Below are 13,138 nucleotides of genomic sequence, written 5' to 3'. Positions count from 1 at the left end.
TTCAAATTTGCAACTATGAGAAATTGCATATATACTATATTCCAATAATAAAGAAAAAAAAAGCACTTCCAAAATTCTAAAAATCTCTCTCATAGTATATGTACTACATACGCAGTATTAATAAGGTGTAGTATTCGTACCTTAAAAAGTAGATGGGAGTATTATACCTACAAAACAAAACCAAGTGGTAGATAACTAGTATAGATCCTGCGCAAATGCGCGGTTTTTTAGATATGGATATTAGAGAATGTAACAATTATACTATTGGTATTTAATAGTGTAAATCCTTCGCATTTGCGGTATATATAGAGGTTTTATTTTTAGTTATTATTTAAATATTTTAAATTGATACATTTTTAATTTTTCATTTACCTCATCGTATTTCGATATGAGAAAAAAATGAACTATGAACTAATCAAGAGAATTTAGAAAAGTTATAAAATATGTTTAATGATTTTTTTCTTTAACATAAAACTAATGATTACAAATAATAAATTTTCTCAAGTTATGTTAATGATTTTTTATTTTTTTTGTGATGAAACTAATTATATCAATTTAATATTTTGTTTTATACAAAATATGTCAAGTCATTCTCTCATATATAATAATACATAACAAACATAGTATGTCATGAATTTTTTTTAACATAAAGTTAATGATTTTATTTTATAACTTTGCTTAAATGATCTTAAATGAGTTTTTTTCACGTTGCTAATAATATTGTTTTATTGTTTTATATAGTTTAAGTATGCAATAAGTCATTTTCGAAGAAAAATTAACGATTTTGTATTTTATAATTTTATACTCCTTTTATTTTATTTTGATTAAAATATTATATAATTATAATTTAGAGTTTAATAAAAAAAAGTCATGCTTTAAGAAAAAGATTATAGCTTAATGGGAAAATTTTATTTCTTTCCTTATATAAGTAGGTGGAGTTTGGAGGGAAAACTTTTGAGAATTTTTATTCTCTTAGTAGTAAGGGGGATTAGAGAAACAACAATAAGAAGAAACGGAAAACTAACACGTATAATTGATGAAATTATGGAGCCTGAAGGTAATGTTGAAGTGTATATATATACACATTTAGGTAATAGTGTTTTCTTAGTATTCTTATTCTCGTAGAATTTTAATTTATAAACAACTCAAATAGGCATTAAAAACCCAATTTCACGTATGTGTAGCTAATACCTAAGAGGAGTATTTTTCTAAATTTTAATTGTTAATTAATTTTAGGTAGTTCGTAAAATATGGACTCTCTAATATCGCTCGAAAAAAACTTCCTTTATTAATATAGATAGATAGATATAGATGTGATTGACTAAGAGTATCTTACAAAAATTAGTTATTTGTTTTTTAACGTTGCAACCCGTGAACCCCTTTATTTTGATGTAAACAACATTAATATAACTTATATTTGTAATTTCGGGTCATTTAGGTCACTTTGGATCATTTCCAATCCAGTCAATTATGGGACGGGTGGTTTCGGGTCAAGTCACCTCTGGTCGGGTCAATCAAAGTTCGGGTGGGGTTTAAGGTCATAATCAGGCCGCGCAAATTCTTGGTACTTTCGGATCTTGGACCAGCCTTATCGTATCAGGTCAACTTACCCAGGTCTAGGGGTGGCCGAGTGAGTACAATTCCTGGCAAACGAGTCAACCGATACGTGTGCTGGTTGGGATAGTTCGGTTTGTTATTTTTGGGTTTGCTAGAATTTCGGTCATTCTGAATTCAAATCATTTTTGTGTTTGTTATTTTATAAGTTATTTAAGGGTAATAGTTAGTGTGCAATAAATAAAATTCGGGTCGAGCCCTGCATCGGGTCATTTGGGTTATAGGTCAAGCTCGGGTAGTCGGGTTTTCAATTAGAAACGTCAATATATGAAGTGTTTCATTATTCGTTATTTCTGAGTCTATTCATTGCATTCACTTACAACAAGAAACAACCACCAATGTTTGCTGCAGCACCTGCATTTTGGTGTATTCTTTTTTCTTTCTTTGGTCTTTTGTGTTGGGTCGGGTCGGGTTCAATTGTCGCAATGACCGAAGTTGATTGATTCAGTACTTGGCTTCGAACCTCGCTAGTTCAGAAATCATGTCTCACAAGTCATTACTCATAAGTCATAACTTAACTCTACTAATCAAAGGTACTGCCAAAGAGCATCAGTGAATGCTATCAGTTGCGGTTAGTGAATCTCGTACCGACTTTAAAATCTTTTAGTTTCTCCAATATTTGAGGTAAAGCTATCATTCAGCATGCGAACAGTTGCCAGTAAAACTCCGAAGTATGTTTGCACGCCATATGAATCCAATTAATACAAACTTGTTATTTACGAAATGGAGCTGGCAATTCAAGACTTGTAAATTTTGGACACAAATTCTCATATGAAACTTGGAATAGCTAGTTCGAGTACAAATAAGCAGAAAAAACATTAAGCCACGAGAACTCCAGACTTCTGTAATCATGTGTGTAACTTTGATAGTTTGCCTTGGCCTCTCTTGCAGAATTCCAGATCAAAGGTCGAGTTTACCAGCTAAATACCATGAATGCATTGCAAGGCATCCAAATGCGAAAATGTTTGCAAGCGAAGACAAGCCATGTATCATTCCGAACTTCTTGTTCATCGATGCGAGTTGTGGGTTTGACTTTGCGACTTCTTTGTTCTTTGACCATCCTACTTCTTCACCTACATTGTTTTCCCTCTCCACCTTGTGTCTTTGCTTCATCATCTGCAATCGACAAAAAACGAAACGAATTCGTCATCAAATAGCATATCCAAGTGAAAATCTCATCGTTCAAAAGAAGCGGAAGTATTATGCATGAATCAATGTGTGTGCACCACTGCACCAGCTAATGTTATTCGTACTTGTCAGAAGTTTGGTCGCACAGGTGCATATTCAAGTGCCATACTGGGCTATTCGATAAAATCATGAAAACTCTTCATTTTATTAGCTTGAGGTGGAAGTGTCAAATCACAAATGAAATACCCTGATACCCATATTTGAGTATCGGTGGTACATGAGTATGAGAGGCAGTGTGAAGAGTCAGAAGTGAACGGCAGGACAAATTAATAAATTCACAGCAAAAATTTCAACAAGAAGCATCTATAGCAAAATTGCATTAATGCCCGAAATCCTTGTCACGCCTCTGACAAAAGGTTGCTCCCTCTGTCCCGGTCATTTGTTGTCCTATTCCCTTTTGGGGTGTCACAGTCAATTGTTGTCCTTTCTATTTTAAGAATGAACTTGATGAGCAATTTGATCATTCACACTCAATTTGGTCTACTTGTCATCTAGTAATTGCCCCCCTCCTCTTTCCTTGGTCTTTGTGCCAAAACCAAAGGACGACAATTGACCGAACGGAGGGAGTATAAGATTATCAAATCGCAACTACAACTACCAGACAACAACACTAACTAGTGACTACGTGCCTGTCACTCCCTCCATTCAAATCCAAGTGCCTGTGCTCACACTTTTTGTGAAACAGACTTTAAAATTATTGGGGACTTGGATTCAAAGGAGAGGAATAGTTAAAACTTGGAGTCCTTAGACCTACACCTGCCTTGCTCTAAGCAAGACGGCAAGACCTATAACAGGTTGTATGCTACGACTATCAAATGGACAAAGAACATTCTTCACACAATGTTTGTATGCTTATATAACAACAAAAAAATTACTCATTGCCTCAAATGGCGGGGTAAGGAGATTGTATGAGCGTACTGGTTTCCGGAAGACTCATAACGAAAAATGTATCAAAAAAGAAGTGCAAACTAGTGGCTTGTAGTCTTGCACAGATGGAGTACAGTTTTTTTTTTTTAAGGTCCGTCAGATCACAAGCTACCACAATTAGCACACAAAAATAGCAAGAGCACCATATCACCAACTGCTCACTGGTGATAATACTGCTTCAGATAAGGTTAGCACGGACCAAAACTAAACCTCTTGTGCCATAATATTATGCCCCCCTTGTTAACACACTGCCGCGAATTCAAGGCCTTTTTAATGCCGGGAAAACCACCACAAAATATGCTCAACCTCACCAGATGGAGAACCAATAGGTGAGTTGGGGGTGTTGACCGGTTATTTACGCCAGCAAAATTTTATGCACAAAATGAGCCTGTGTGCGAGTGTTCAGGATCCCACGCCCGTATCAGATGTAAAACAAAGGCGGAGTCCTAAGAGACCAAAGTAACATAACCAAAAGGAATTTCGAGTATGCTATGCATATAACTAGTAAATTTGACATATATCTCAAACAATTAGTCTCACTATAGACGGATATATCCGTCTAAAGTGAAAGACGGGTCAAATATGCTTGGAAGTGGTGAAATTTTTGGGCCCCACCATGCAACTTGTTGCTTGTCTTATGCTTAAAGTGGGTGGATATTTGGCTCGTCTATAACTATAGACGGATATCTCCCGTCTATAATGAGAATTTGTGTCTCTTCAATCAGTAGCTTATGAAAGTATACTTCATTTCTATCATGATTTCGCTCAAACAAACAGTCGTTAACTTCAACATTCACACATATGCTTAGCAAATGAGGCTAACTCAAATCGCCACACCAATAACCATTTGCATTCTACAATCTAACAATTAAGCAAATCAACAAAATTCATGAGCAAGAACGAAAGATAACAGTGAGGAGGCAGAAAGTACCTCAATAGTCATAGGAGTGAAGATCACCAAATTGGTAAGATTAAAGAAAAAAGCAAAACCCAAAAACCCTAGCTGGTATTTCTCAGTAGACGAAGCCGATTTCCATGGATGCAAATACCCAAATGCCGCCATTGAAACCGCACAACAAATACCCACCATTGTAAAGTATGCTGGAAACATTTTACTCTGCAAATTCCCAAATTGATGCCTTGGCAAATTCCTATCATTTTCAATCCAAACAATATAATTATTTTAAAAAAAACCCCACAAAATCAAATTCCACAATGAAATAAAGATTATACTCCAATTATCAACAATTACAATTCTTTGGCTACTACTGAAAAAAAAAAGTCAAATTTTCATCACAAGGGCACCAACAAAATCGAATTTTGATGCTAATAATTGTACAAAGATTGAATTTTGATGCTATTGGAAGAATAAAGATTGAATTTTGATGCTATTGGAAGAAAAAAGATTAAATTTTACTGCTATTCTAATGAAAACAATAAATTTTGATGCTGAAAAAACAAAAAGGATTGAATTTTGATGCTAAGAAAGCAAAAAAGATTGAAGTTTGATGCAAATGAAAGGAAAAAAAGACAGACAAGAGGAGTTCTTTTTGTCCCATCCATCTATTTGACCCGTTTTATAGTTTAAGACGGAATATCATATTCCGTCTTAAACAAGAATTTACGAAAGATTGAATTTAGAAGATAAAATAATGGGAAGAAAGAGTAGAATACTTGAACATGATGATGCCACCGATGAAGGTGACCCATAAAGCAGCACCCCATGCTGTTGCAAAGCAAAGAAGATGAGAGAGCTTAAGCGCAGTGTTGAGAGCTGGTGAGGATGAATCTGAACCGTCTGATTTGAATGTTTCAGGTGAGAAAATGAATCCAACGGCTAAGAATGCAACTGCTACTGTGAATCTTGATAGCCACCCCATTGTTGTTGTGAGAACGGAGCTTGGTAGGTTTGGTTGTGGGAAATGAACTAATGAATGATTTGTTGTTAATTGTTTGGTGGATGTTTGGACTTTAGAGTACTGTTTTTATTAACCAAAATAACAAAATTTAATTGCGCCTTTATGTGTTGAAGTGTTTTTTTTGGTTGGTTTGGCTAGAGAAGTTAATTTGGGATGTTAACGGGTTTCGAATCTATGAGCGGTTAACTATTTTATTGACGGTAAAAGTCAATTAGATTAAGGCTTTGTTTGATAAATAGCAAAAACAGATTCATGATAGTGGATAACGTTAGCAGAATACGGTTAGCAAATTTTAGTAGCAAGTTTAACTATCAAATAAATTGACAAAATTACAAAGGGTGTTTGGTAATCAGCAGATTTTAGGATAATTAGAATGGTTTAATGAATAAATTGAATATGTTAATGCAATATTCTGCTATTAGCAGCATATTCAAAAACAGTAGATTCTGACCCATATGCTATCAGAATACGCCGTTTACCAAACACATAAAAATAGTAGATTGTTTGGTCAAACTACTAATTAAGACTGAATCTACTAATTTCGCTCGGTATGTTGTTTACCAAACAGGGTCTAAGACCATGTTCTTTTCGGTTGAAAAGAGCTAAATGGAATTGAATGGAGCTTAACTGAGCTGAGGTAAGAGTTTATTTGTGAAGAAATGAACTGAACAGAACTGAAATAAGCTGAATTGAGCTAAAATAAGTTGAAATTAAGTCCAAATGAAAAAGCCTATCAGGTGAAGTTATGAGAGATGATACTCATGAGTTATAACCGACTTTTAAATCATGTCAACGTTTAATTTACTTTTGTGATTAGTGAAACACAAAAGCACAGGCCTAACCAGTAGTTTGGTGGGTCGACTTTTGACCAGTCAGTGAGCCCACCCTTCTGCTCAGCTCGGCCCATCACTCGGGTCGGGCCAATCAACACTATCGAGAGCCTGACCCGCCCTCTCAAAGGCTGATCTTAGGCCATGCATGAATGAACCTTAATATTTGTGCCAAAAGCTACGAAGCAAGGCTTCAAATGTGTCAAGAATATTATCTCTTAATTAGCATTGTAGTTATTTTTAGAACAAATTAGGAGAAAAAGGTAATAAAATATGAAAATGTTTTGTTTGGTGCACAAATATTAGAAAAGGAGAAACAGATTTGCAAAATAAGGGAGGAATAACATAATTCATGGACTATACAACCAGTTGTATATGTTGTACGGTGTAGAACCTGAGCTTTGTGTCAAAGTATTCGAGTTTTATATTAAAGAATATGAGCTTTATTAGAAAATATTGAGTTCATTCATTTACACATTAAAAACATGAAATTTAAATTAGCTCAAAAAGAATACACGTAAGCTCGGATTCTTATACTTGGTTGTACCATGCTTATGGTACAACTGGATGTATAATCCTATTTGTGGGAATAACATGGGTTTGGAAAAAAATCGCAACAAAAAAAGATGGGATCATTATAAATTTATAAACAAAAGAGGGGATTGTTTTGCATACACAATTATATAGATAAATATCTATAAAAATGGCTCTTACTAAGTTATTAAAATACCCATTTTAATTTTTGTATTTTACTTAACCCTTTTATTACAGATAGACTTATAGTAACTCAAATATATATTTTCATATTTTCACTCCATACATATTTTCATAACCAGCATATACCAAAATATTTTTACTTCTAATTGTAAAACAATTTTAGTATAATTTATTTTGAAATCATCTACCACTCTCGATTCTCGTTTTATAAATGGACCCGATAAGATGACGAATAGAAAGGGGAAAGAAAGTGGACAAGTCCTACCCAAAACCAAACCAAAACCATAAATGTCGGGACTCACGAAAGCTTACTTTAGCCCAATATAACCACAAGTAGACCTGAAAAAACCAATCTAACCCATTGATTGACTCGGAAACATTGACTCAAGCCAAATTTAATTAAAGATAAGCAATTCTCCAAACTTATTTTTGTCAAATTAATGAATAAAACATCTCTTAATCGTTAGCCCAAAATAACTCGACCTGATTAACCAAAAACAAAACTGAAACACGAAATATATATAATCTAAACCCAAAATGATCTGATTCAAACTCGCCTTGAATGTATAATACACTCAAACACATACAAAGCTAACCTGACCCGTAACCGACCCAGCTAACATGTTTGTCAATCTAAGCTAACAAACAAGAAGTCAAAAAAGAAAGACGTGTCTCCCTCTCTCTCTCTCTCTCTAAAAAAACCCTCTCTAAAAACCTAGCCTCCATTATTATTCGGGGGCTTCCATCGATCATCCATCGATGGTAAGCCCCACAAAAGCTTTCTTAAACAACTAATATTATGCAGATCTATCTTATTTTCAATAATAGTCTCCCTTTTGGTGAGATCTGTTGTTCCGTCCCTTCTTTCGGGGTTTTTCCATTTTTTCGTGGGATTGTTTTCAATATAATAAGTTTTAATCGACGGGGAGATTATCAGATTTGTTTCGTGGATGAATACATCAAGACGGCTACACTGTTTCCCTCCATCAAGAAGGATGCAAAGACATCGATTATTCATAGATTCAAGAAATTTATGATTTTGGAGCTACAGCGCATTACCGATATTTAGATAATTATTTTGAATGTATTTTTTACGTTAGCAATCTTGATTTTCCTTTGTCTATTTGTTATCTTCATTGTAACCTACGCTTAGTTGATTATTAATGAGATGACAATTTCAAAAAAAAAAAACAAGAAGTCCAAACTTTTGGACCCGGGGATGTAGCAATTGCCTAATACATGCTCCTAAATATTATGTGGAAATTAGCCCTTAACACTACAAAAAGAATTAAAACAGGCGACTGATTTTGGCGACTGAAATCAGTCGCCAAAATCAATTTGGCGACTGAAATCAGTCGCGGAGCTTAGTCGCCTTTTCTAACTTTGGCGACTAAAGTCAGTCGCCAAATTTGGCGACTGAAGAATCAGTCGCCAAATGACTAAAATGGCGACTGATATGGTAGTCGCCAATTTGGCGACTGATTTGAGGTAGTCGCCAAATTGGCGACTGAATTTCAGTCGCCAAATCTCAATTCAGTCGCCAAATTTGGATGACGTAGCCAGTTTGGCTGAGGAAATTTAGCGACTGAATTGGGATTTGGCGACTGAAATTCAATCGCCATTTTGGCGACTACCCTAAATCAGTTGCCAATTTGGCGACTGAATTTCAGTCGCCAAATCCCAATTCAGTCGCCAAAGCCACTGTATGTTTTGGTGATTTTTTCCGTTTTCATTGCTAGCCAAATATTTACAACCTACATACAAACCGATGTTCCACAACACCATACATCCCAAATTTCAACACACACAATACCATACATTTCAACCCAACACCTCCCATTTTCTCAAACTTCATTTCATATATTGAAAATGAAAGTTTTACAAGCTAAGCTATTCTAATGTTCAAGTCTAAAGTTCAAGTTTTACAAGCTTACATGCTAAAATCATCTTACTTGGAAGCCAACACCGGCTCCACTCCCCCCATGTGGACCATGCGGATCATTTGGATCGTAGTTGGATCTAGGTCCGGGGTTACAACCTTGCCACCAATTCTCAAACATTTCTATTCTTTCCTTCATTTGGCGGAATTCTTCATCACGTTTGGCAAGTTCTTCATCACGTTTGGCATCACGTTCATCACGCTCTCTTATTTGACTTTGAAGTTGACTAATAATTCCCGGTTGATACGTGTTGCTGGGAATTGTTGAAGTCGATCTTCTACGCGTTTCAGTCGCCAGTCGCCAAATTGGCGACTATTTTCAGTCGCCAATTTGAAAATCAGTCGCCAATTTGGCGACTAAATATATCAGTCGCCAAATTTCGGTCGCCTGTTTTAGTTTTTCTTGTAGTGTAAGTTTAACTCCAATTTAAACTTTGTTTTCTTTTACGGAAAAAAGATGAACTTAACTGAATGGAGCTGAGTTGAACTGAACTGAATAAAGATGAAGTAAAAGTTAATTTGAAAAGAACTACAGTGAATTGAGTTTAGCTAACTGAACTAAAATAAGTTAAAATTCAAATGAACTGAATTGAACTTAATTCAAATGAAGTAAGAGCCTTAACTTCAAAAGTTTCCAAAAATGTGCAATCATGTATAATTTGATTTTCTACCCATTCTTTAACAAAATGTTATCATGTCAACATACAAAGTATTTTAATTGTGTCTATTAAAGCTTATATATAATATAGTTTTACAATATTCAACGAAAATTCAATTCAAACGTATTTAAATAAAAAATAATTATTTCTTTCACCTTAAATTTAATCAAAAGAATCTCATATGTCGCGATGAGTATTTAATCTCAAAATAAACAAGTAAAAAAAATATATTGAGATATGCATTATACTAAATTACTAATAGTTAAAGAATCTTTCTCTGACTAAAATTTCCTCTCTCTAACTTTTCCCCAAAAACTCAAAAACAAAACCCTCATCTGCTTCGCCGCCTCCTCTGACCACACACCGCCTTTCCCGTCTCCCCTACCCAATCGTCGGAGATGGAGTCATCCCAAGGCCTATCTCCGGCGATTTATCGCATCTCATCTCTGTTTCCTTCCCTTCCAATTTGACCTCGTCTTTCGTCCCTCTTGACGACGTTCGGTTTCTGGCTTGACAGTCCGATGGTCTTAACTCTTAACTGCTGTCTATCGGGTTTGATCTTCTGCCTTTTCCGTTCCTACGATTCTTTGTTTTGTCATTGAAAACTCTGCATGCAACCCAGGGGTGTCCCGCCTTCCCCCAGCCCCTTCCCCCACTCCTGGTAAAAATCTTCCTTTCTTTAATGTCGTTTGGTGTCGATGAGTATAGCTCATCTATATTCGTGGATTTGGGCCGATTTGGTGTTCCCCTTCCCCTCGCTCCACCTATTGGTCCCATTTCCGGGTCCTTTTAGTTTCTGTATGTGCGTCCCTTATGGTTGATCTAGTTGCATGTTGGCCGATGGTCCTGGGGTGTCAGCTTGTTCTGATTCATTGGTCTTGGTTTCGGTGAATCCGTTGGTTCCGCCACTTTCTTTGTGACTGAGGTCAAGGTTGGGGGTTTCTGTTTGAGATGTGTGTGATATGGTGGAGTCAGGTGTTTTTTTGGCAGTGTTGTTGATTCGGGTCGGATGCGGTGGGATTCACCCGTAGCTGATGTTTAAGTCGTATTTATCGTGTTCTATGTTATTTCAAATAACAAACTCCTTGTGGTTTGGAGTGTCCTGTCCCCTTATCCACGGGTTAATTAGGACGATTGGTACATTGCATCGGATCTAGGTTGAGCCTAGTTCTATGCAGTCTCCAGAGATGGTTTTGATAGGGGGATGTTCAAGTGGTTTTCTCCTTTATTACCCGCCTTTTTACTCGCTTTTCTTGGCTACGAGGTTCTGGTCAGCGGGGGTTATTGTGTTCCAAGTGTTGGAGTTTTACCCTCCCCTGGAGACAGATTTTTGTGGTATGCTTTCCGCCTTTTCTTTCTACGTCCTTGGGGCGTAAGTGCACTTTGTTCTCTCTCGTTGGCCGGGTCAAGGGGCTCGTTGGTTTCCATATGACATGTATCACAGCCAAAGAGATGAATCTCCGAGACGCTTTTTTGGGTCTTGTTGCAGGTATTTCTCTGAAGCGGTATCGATTATGATGATTAAAGATGAGTTTATGGGGGCTCGTTGGTTTTCTGAGGAAGTTTATCACAGCCAAGGAGATGAATCTCCGAGACTCTTTCTTGGGTCTTGTTGTAGGTATTTCTCTAAAACTTCATCAATCAAGACAAGTAAAGGTGGGTGTTTTCCTTTAGCCAGCGCTGCTCATCCATTAAAGTTTGTTTTGGATGTTGATTTTGAAGTCCGTGCTCATACATCCGTCGCTTGCCATCAACACGCGGTTGTTAGCCGATGCAATTACCTCCTTGGTTTAGTTTATGCTATTAGTATTACTTTAATTTGGTGTTTTATGTTGTAGTTTATAGGTATGGTCTAGTGAACCGTACCACTTAAATGTAAAACACTCTTTTTTCTCAGCTCCCAAAAAAAAAAATACTAATAGTTACGTATCTAGGAACAGTTGGTTTTGCTTGTGACGGGCACTATCCGTCACAAGCTGAAGACGGATAGTGCTCCTCTCACAATAAGGCAAGTGAGAGGGCAAGTGGGGGGCAAATGGAGCTCCCCATGGATAGTGCCACTTGCATATTGTGAGAGGGCACTATCCGTCATCAGCTTGTGACGGATAGTGCCCGTCTTTAATGAGATTTTGTGATCTAGAAATTATCTTCTATCAATATTTTTAGTTAATTTTCAATGATAATAAAACATTCATTTTGATAAATTTCATTGTTAAAAAATTGAGATGGGGCTCATACAAATTTATAGAGCTCCACTTACAAGTTAAAGAGTAGCCTAATCAGTAATTACGTATAGTATCAAATTTATAGGGTAATATGTTACATATATTTTTCCTTCTTGGGGTAACTTTGATAGTTTCACGAAAATTGCGTCGGTCTTGGTTCCAGATCAAAGGTTAAGTTTACGAGCCAAATACCAGGAATGCATAGTAAGGCACACAAATGCTAAGACGTATGCAAGTGCAGAGAAGGCATGTATGATATCAAACTTTCTGTTGATCGATGCAAGTTGTGGGTTCGACTTTGCTACTTTTCTGCTCTTTGACGATCCTACATCCTCTCCTATGTCGATCTTCCTTTCCACCTTGTGTCTTTTCTTCATCATCTGCCATCAACGACAAGAGCGATCAATACGTCATAAATATGTACATGAACCAATGGGCCGGCGTGCACTGGCTACTGTTATTCGTACTCGGTCAGACAGGAAAGTACCTCAATAGTCATAGGAGTGAAGATTAACAAACTGGAGAGATTAAAGAAAAAGCCGAAACTCATAAACCCCAGCTGGTATTTCTCAGTAGACGAAGCCGATTTCCATGGATGCAAATACCCAAATGTTGCTATCGAAATTGAACAACAAAAACCCACCATTGCAAAGTATGCTGGAAATATTTTACTTCTCAAATTTCCAAATTGATGCCTTGGCAAAGTCCTGCAATTTTCATACCAAAGAACAATTTAAAGATTAACTTTTTTAAACTAAACTTACATAAAAGCTGAACTAAACTTAATTTTAATTTTTCTACATTTATTTTTGTTGAACTAGACTAAACTTATAGAGCTTATTAACTTTTATGAACTTAATTTCGCTAAACTGAACTTAGGGTAAGATTATTGATGGGTCTTGAGACAAGACTCAAACTCACTCAAGACATCCAATAATCTACCTAAGTTTTAACAAAGTCTTAAGTTAAATCTTGGAAATCCAAAACTCAACTTAAGACTCTACAAGAGTCTTGACCCCACATTTTTCTATAATGACAACCAATAAATGGCTACCATGTGTTAAACTATTATTGTTTTCTTTTTTATCTATAACCCCATAAGAAAAGTGTAGTGGAAAAG

At 36.1% G+C, this 13,138-nt stretch overlaps 2 protein-coding genes across 3 annotated transcripts in view; both read right to left on the bottom strand.

Annotated features, from left to right (window-relative positions):
- Positions 1–2,305: 2,305 nt before the first annotated feature.
- On the bottom strand, positions 2,306–5,775 carry LOC141652917 (uncharacterized). The gene is made up of 3 exons (XM_074460534.1): positions 5,404–5,775; positions 4,661–4,880; positions 2,306–2,730 (listed from the first exon to the last, which is right to left on the bottom strand). The coding sequence occupies exons 1-3, from the start codon at positions 5,607–5,609 to the stop codon at positions 2,515–2,517; spliced, it is 642 nt and encodes a 213-aa protein (XP_074316635.1). The 5' UTR covers positions 5,610–5,775; the 3' UTR covers positions 2,306–2,514.
- Positions 5,776–11,927: 6,152 nt separating this feature from the next.
- LOC141652916 (uncharacterized) overlaps positions 11,928–13,138 on the bottom strand; it is a 36,135-nt gene continuing 34,924 nt past the window's right edge. The window contains exons 2-3 of one of the 2 annotated variants that reach the window (XM_074460533.1): positions 12,506–12,725; positions 11,928–12,398 (exon numbers count right to left, since the gene is read on the bottom strand). In XM_074460533.1, coding sequence (XP_074316634.1) covers positions 12,183–12,398; positions 12,506–12,725 — 436 coding nt within the window. In that variant the 3' untranslated portion in view covers positions 11,928–12,182. The remainder of the gene's footprint in view (positions 12,399–12,505; positions 12,726–13,138) is intronic. The other variant, XM_074460532.1, reaches the window with a different exon arrangement.

The sequence above is a fragment of the Silene latifolia genome, chromosome 4 (genome assembly GCF_048544455.1).
Source record: "Silene latifolia isolate original U9 population chromosome 4, ASM4854445v1, whole genome shotgun sequence".
In the NCBI taxonomy this organism is placed as follows: domain Eukaryota; kingdom Viridiplantae; phylum Streptophyta; class Magnoliopsida; order Caryophyllales; family Caryophyllaceae; genus Silene; species Silene latifolia.
Note: the sequence above shows the minus strand (reverse complement) of the source record. Positions and strands in the feature narration are given on the sequence as shown.

Excerpts from the sequence above, each read along its gene's own strand:
- LOC141652917 (XM_074460534.1), bottom strand. The coding sequence starts at position 5,609 with ATGGGGTGGCTATCAAGATTCACAGTAGCAGTTGCATTCTTAGCCGTT. Across the intron at positions 4,881-5,403 it reads GGTGGCATCATCATGTTCAA|GAATTTGCCAAGGCATCAAT; the intron begins GTATTCTACTCT and ends TGAAAATGATAG. Across the intron at positions 2,731-4,660 it reads TCACTCCTATGACTATTGAG|ATGATGAAGCAAAGACACAA; the intron begins GTACTTTCTGCC and ends TGTCGATTGCAG.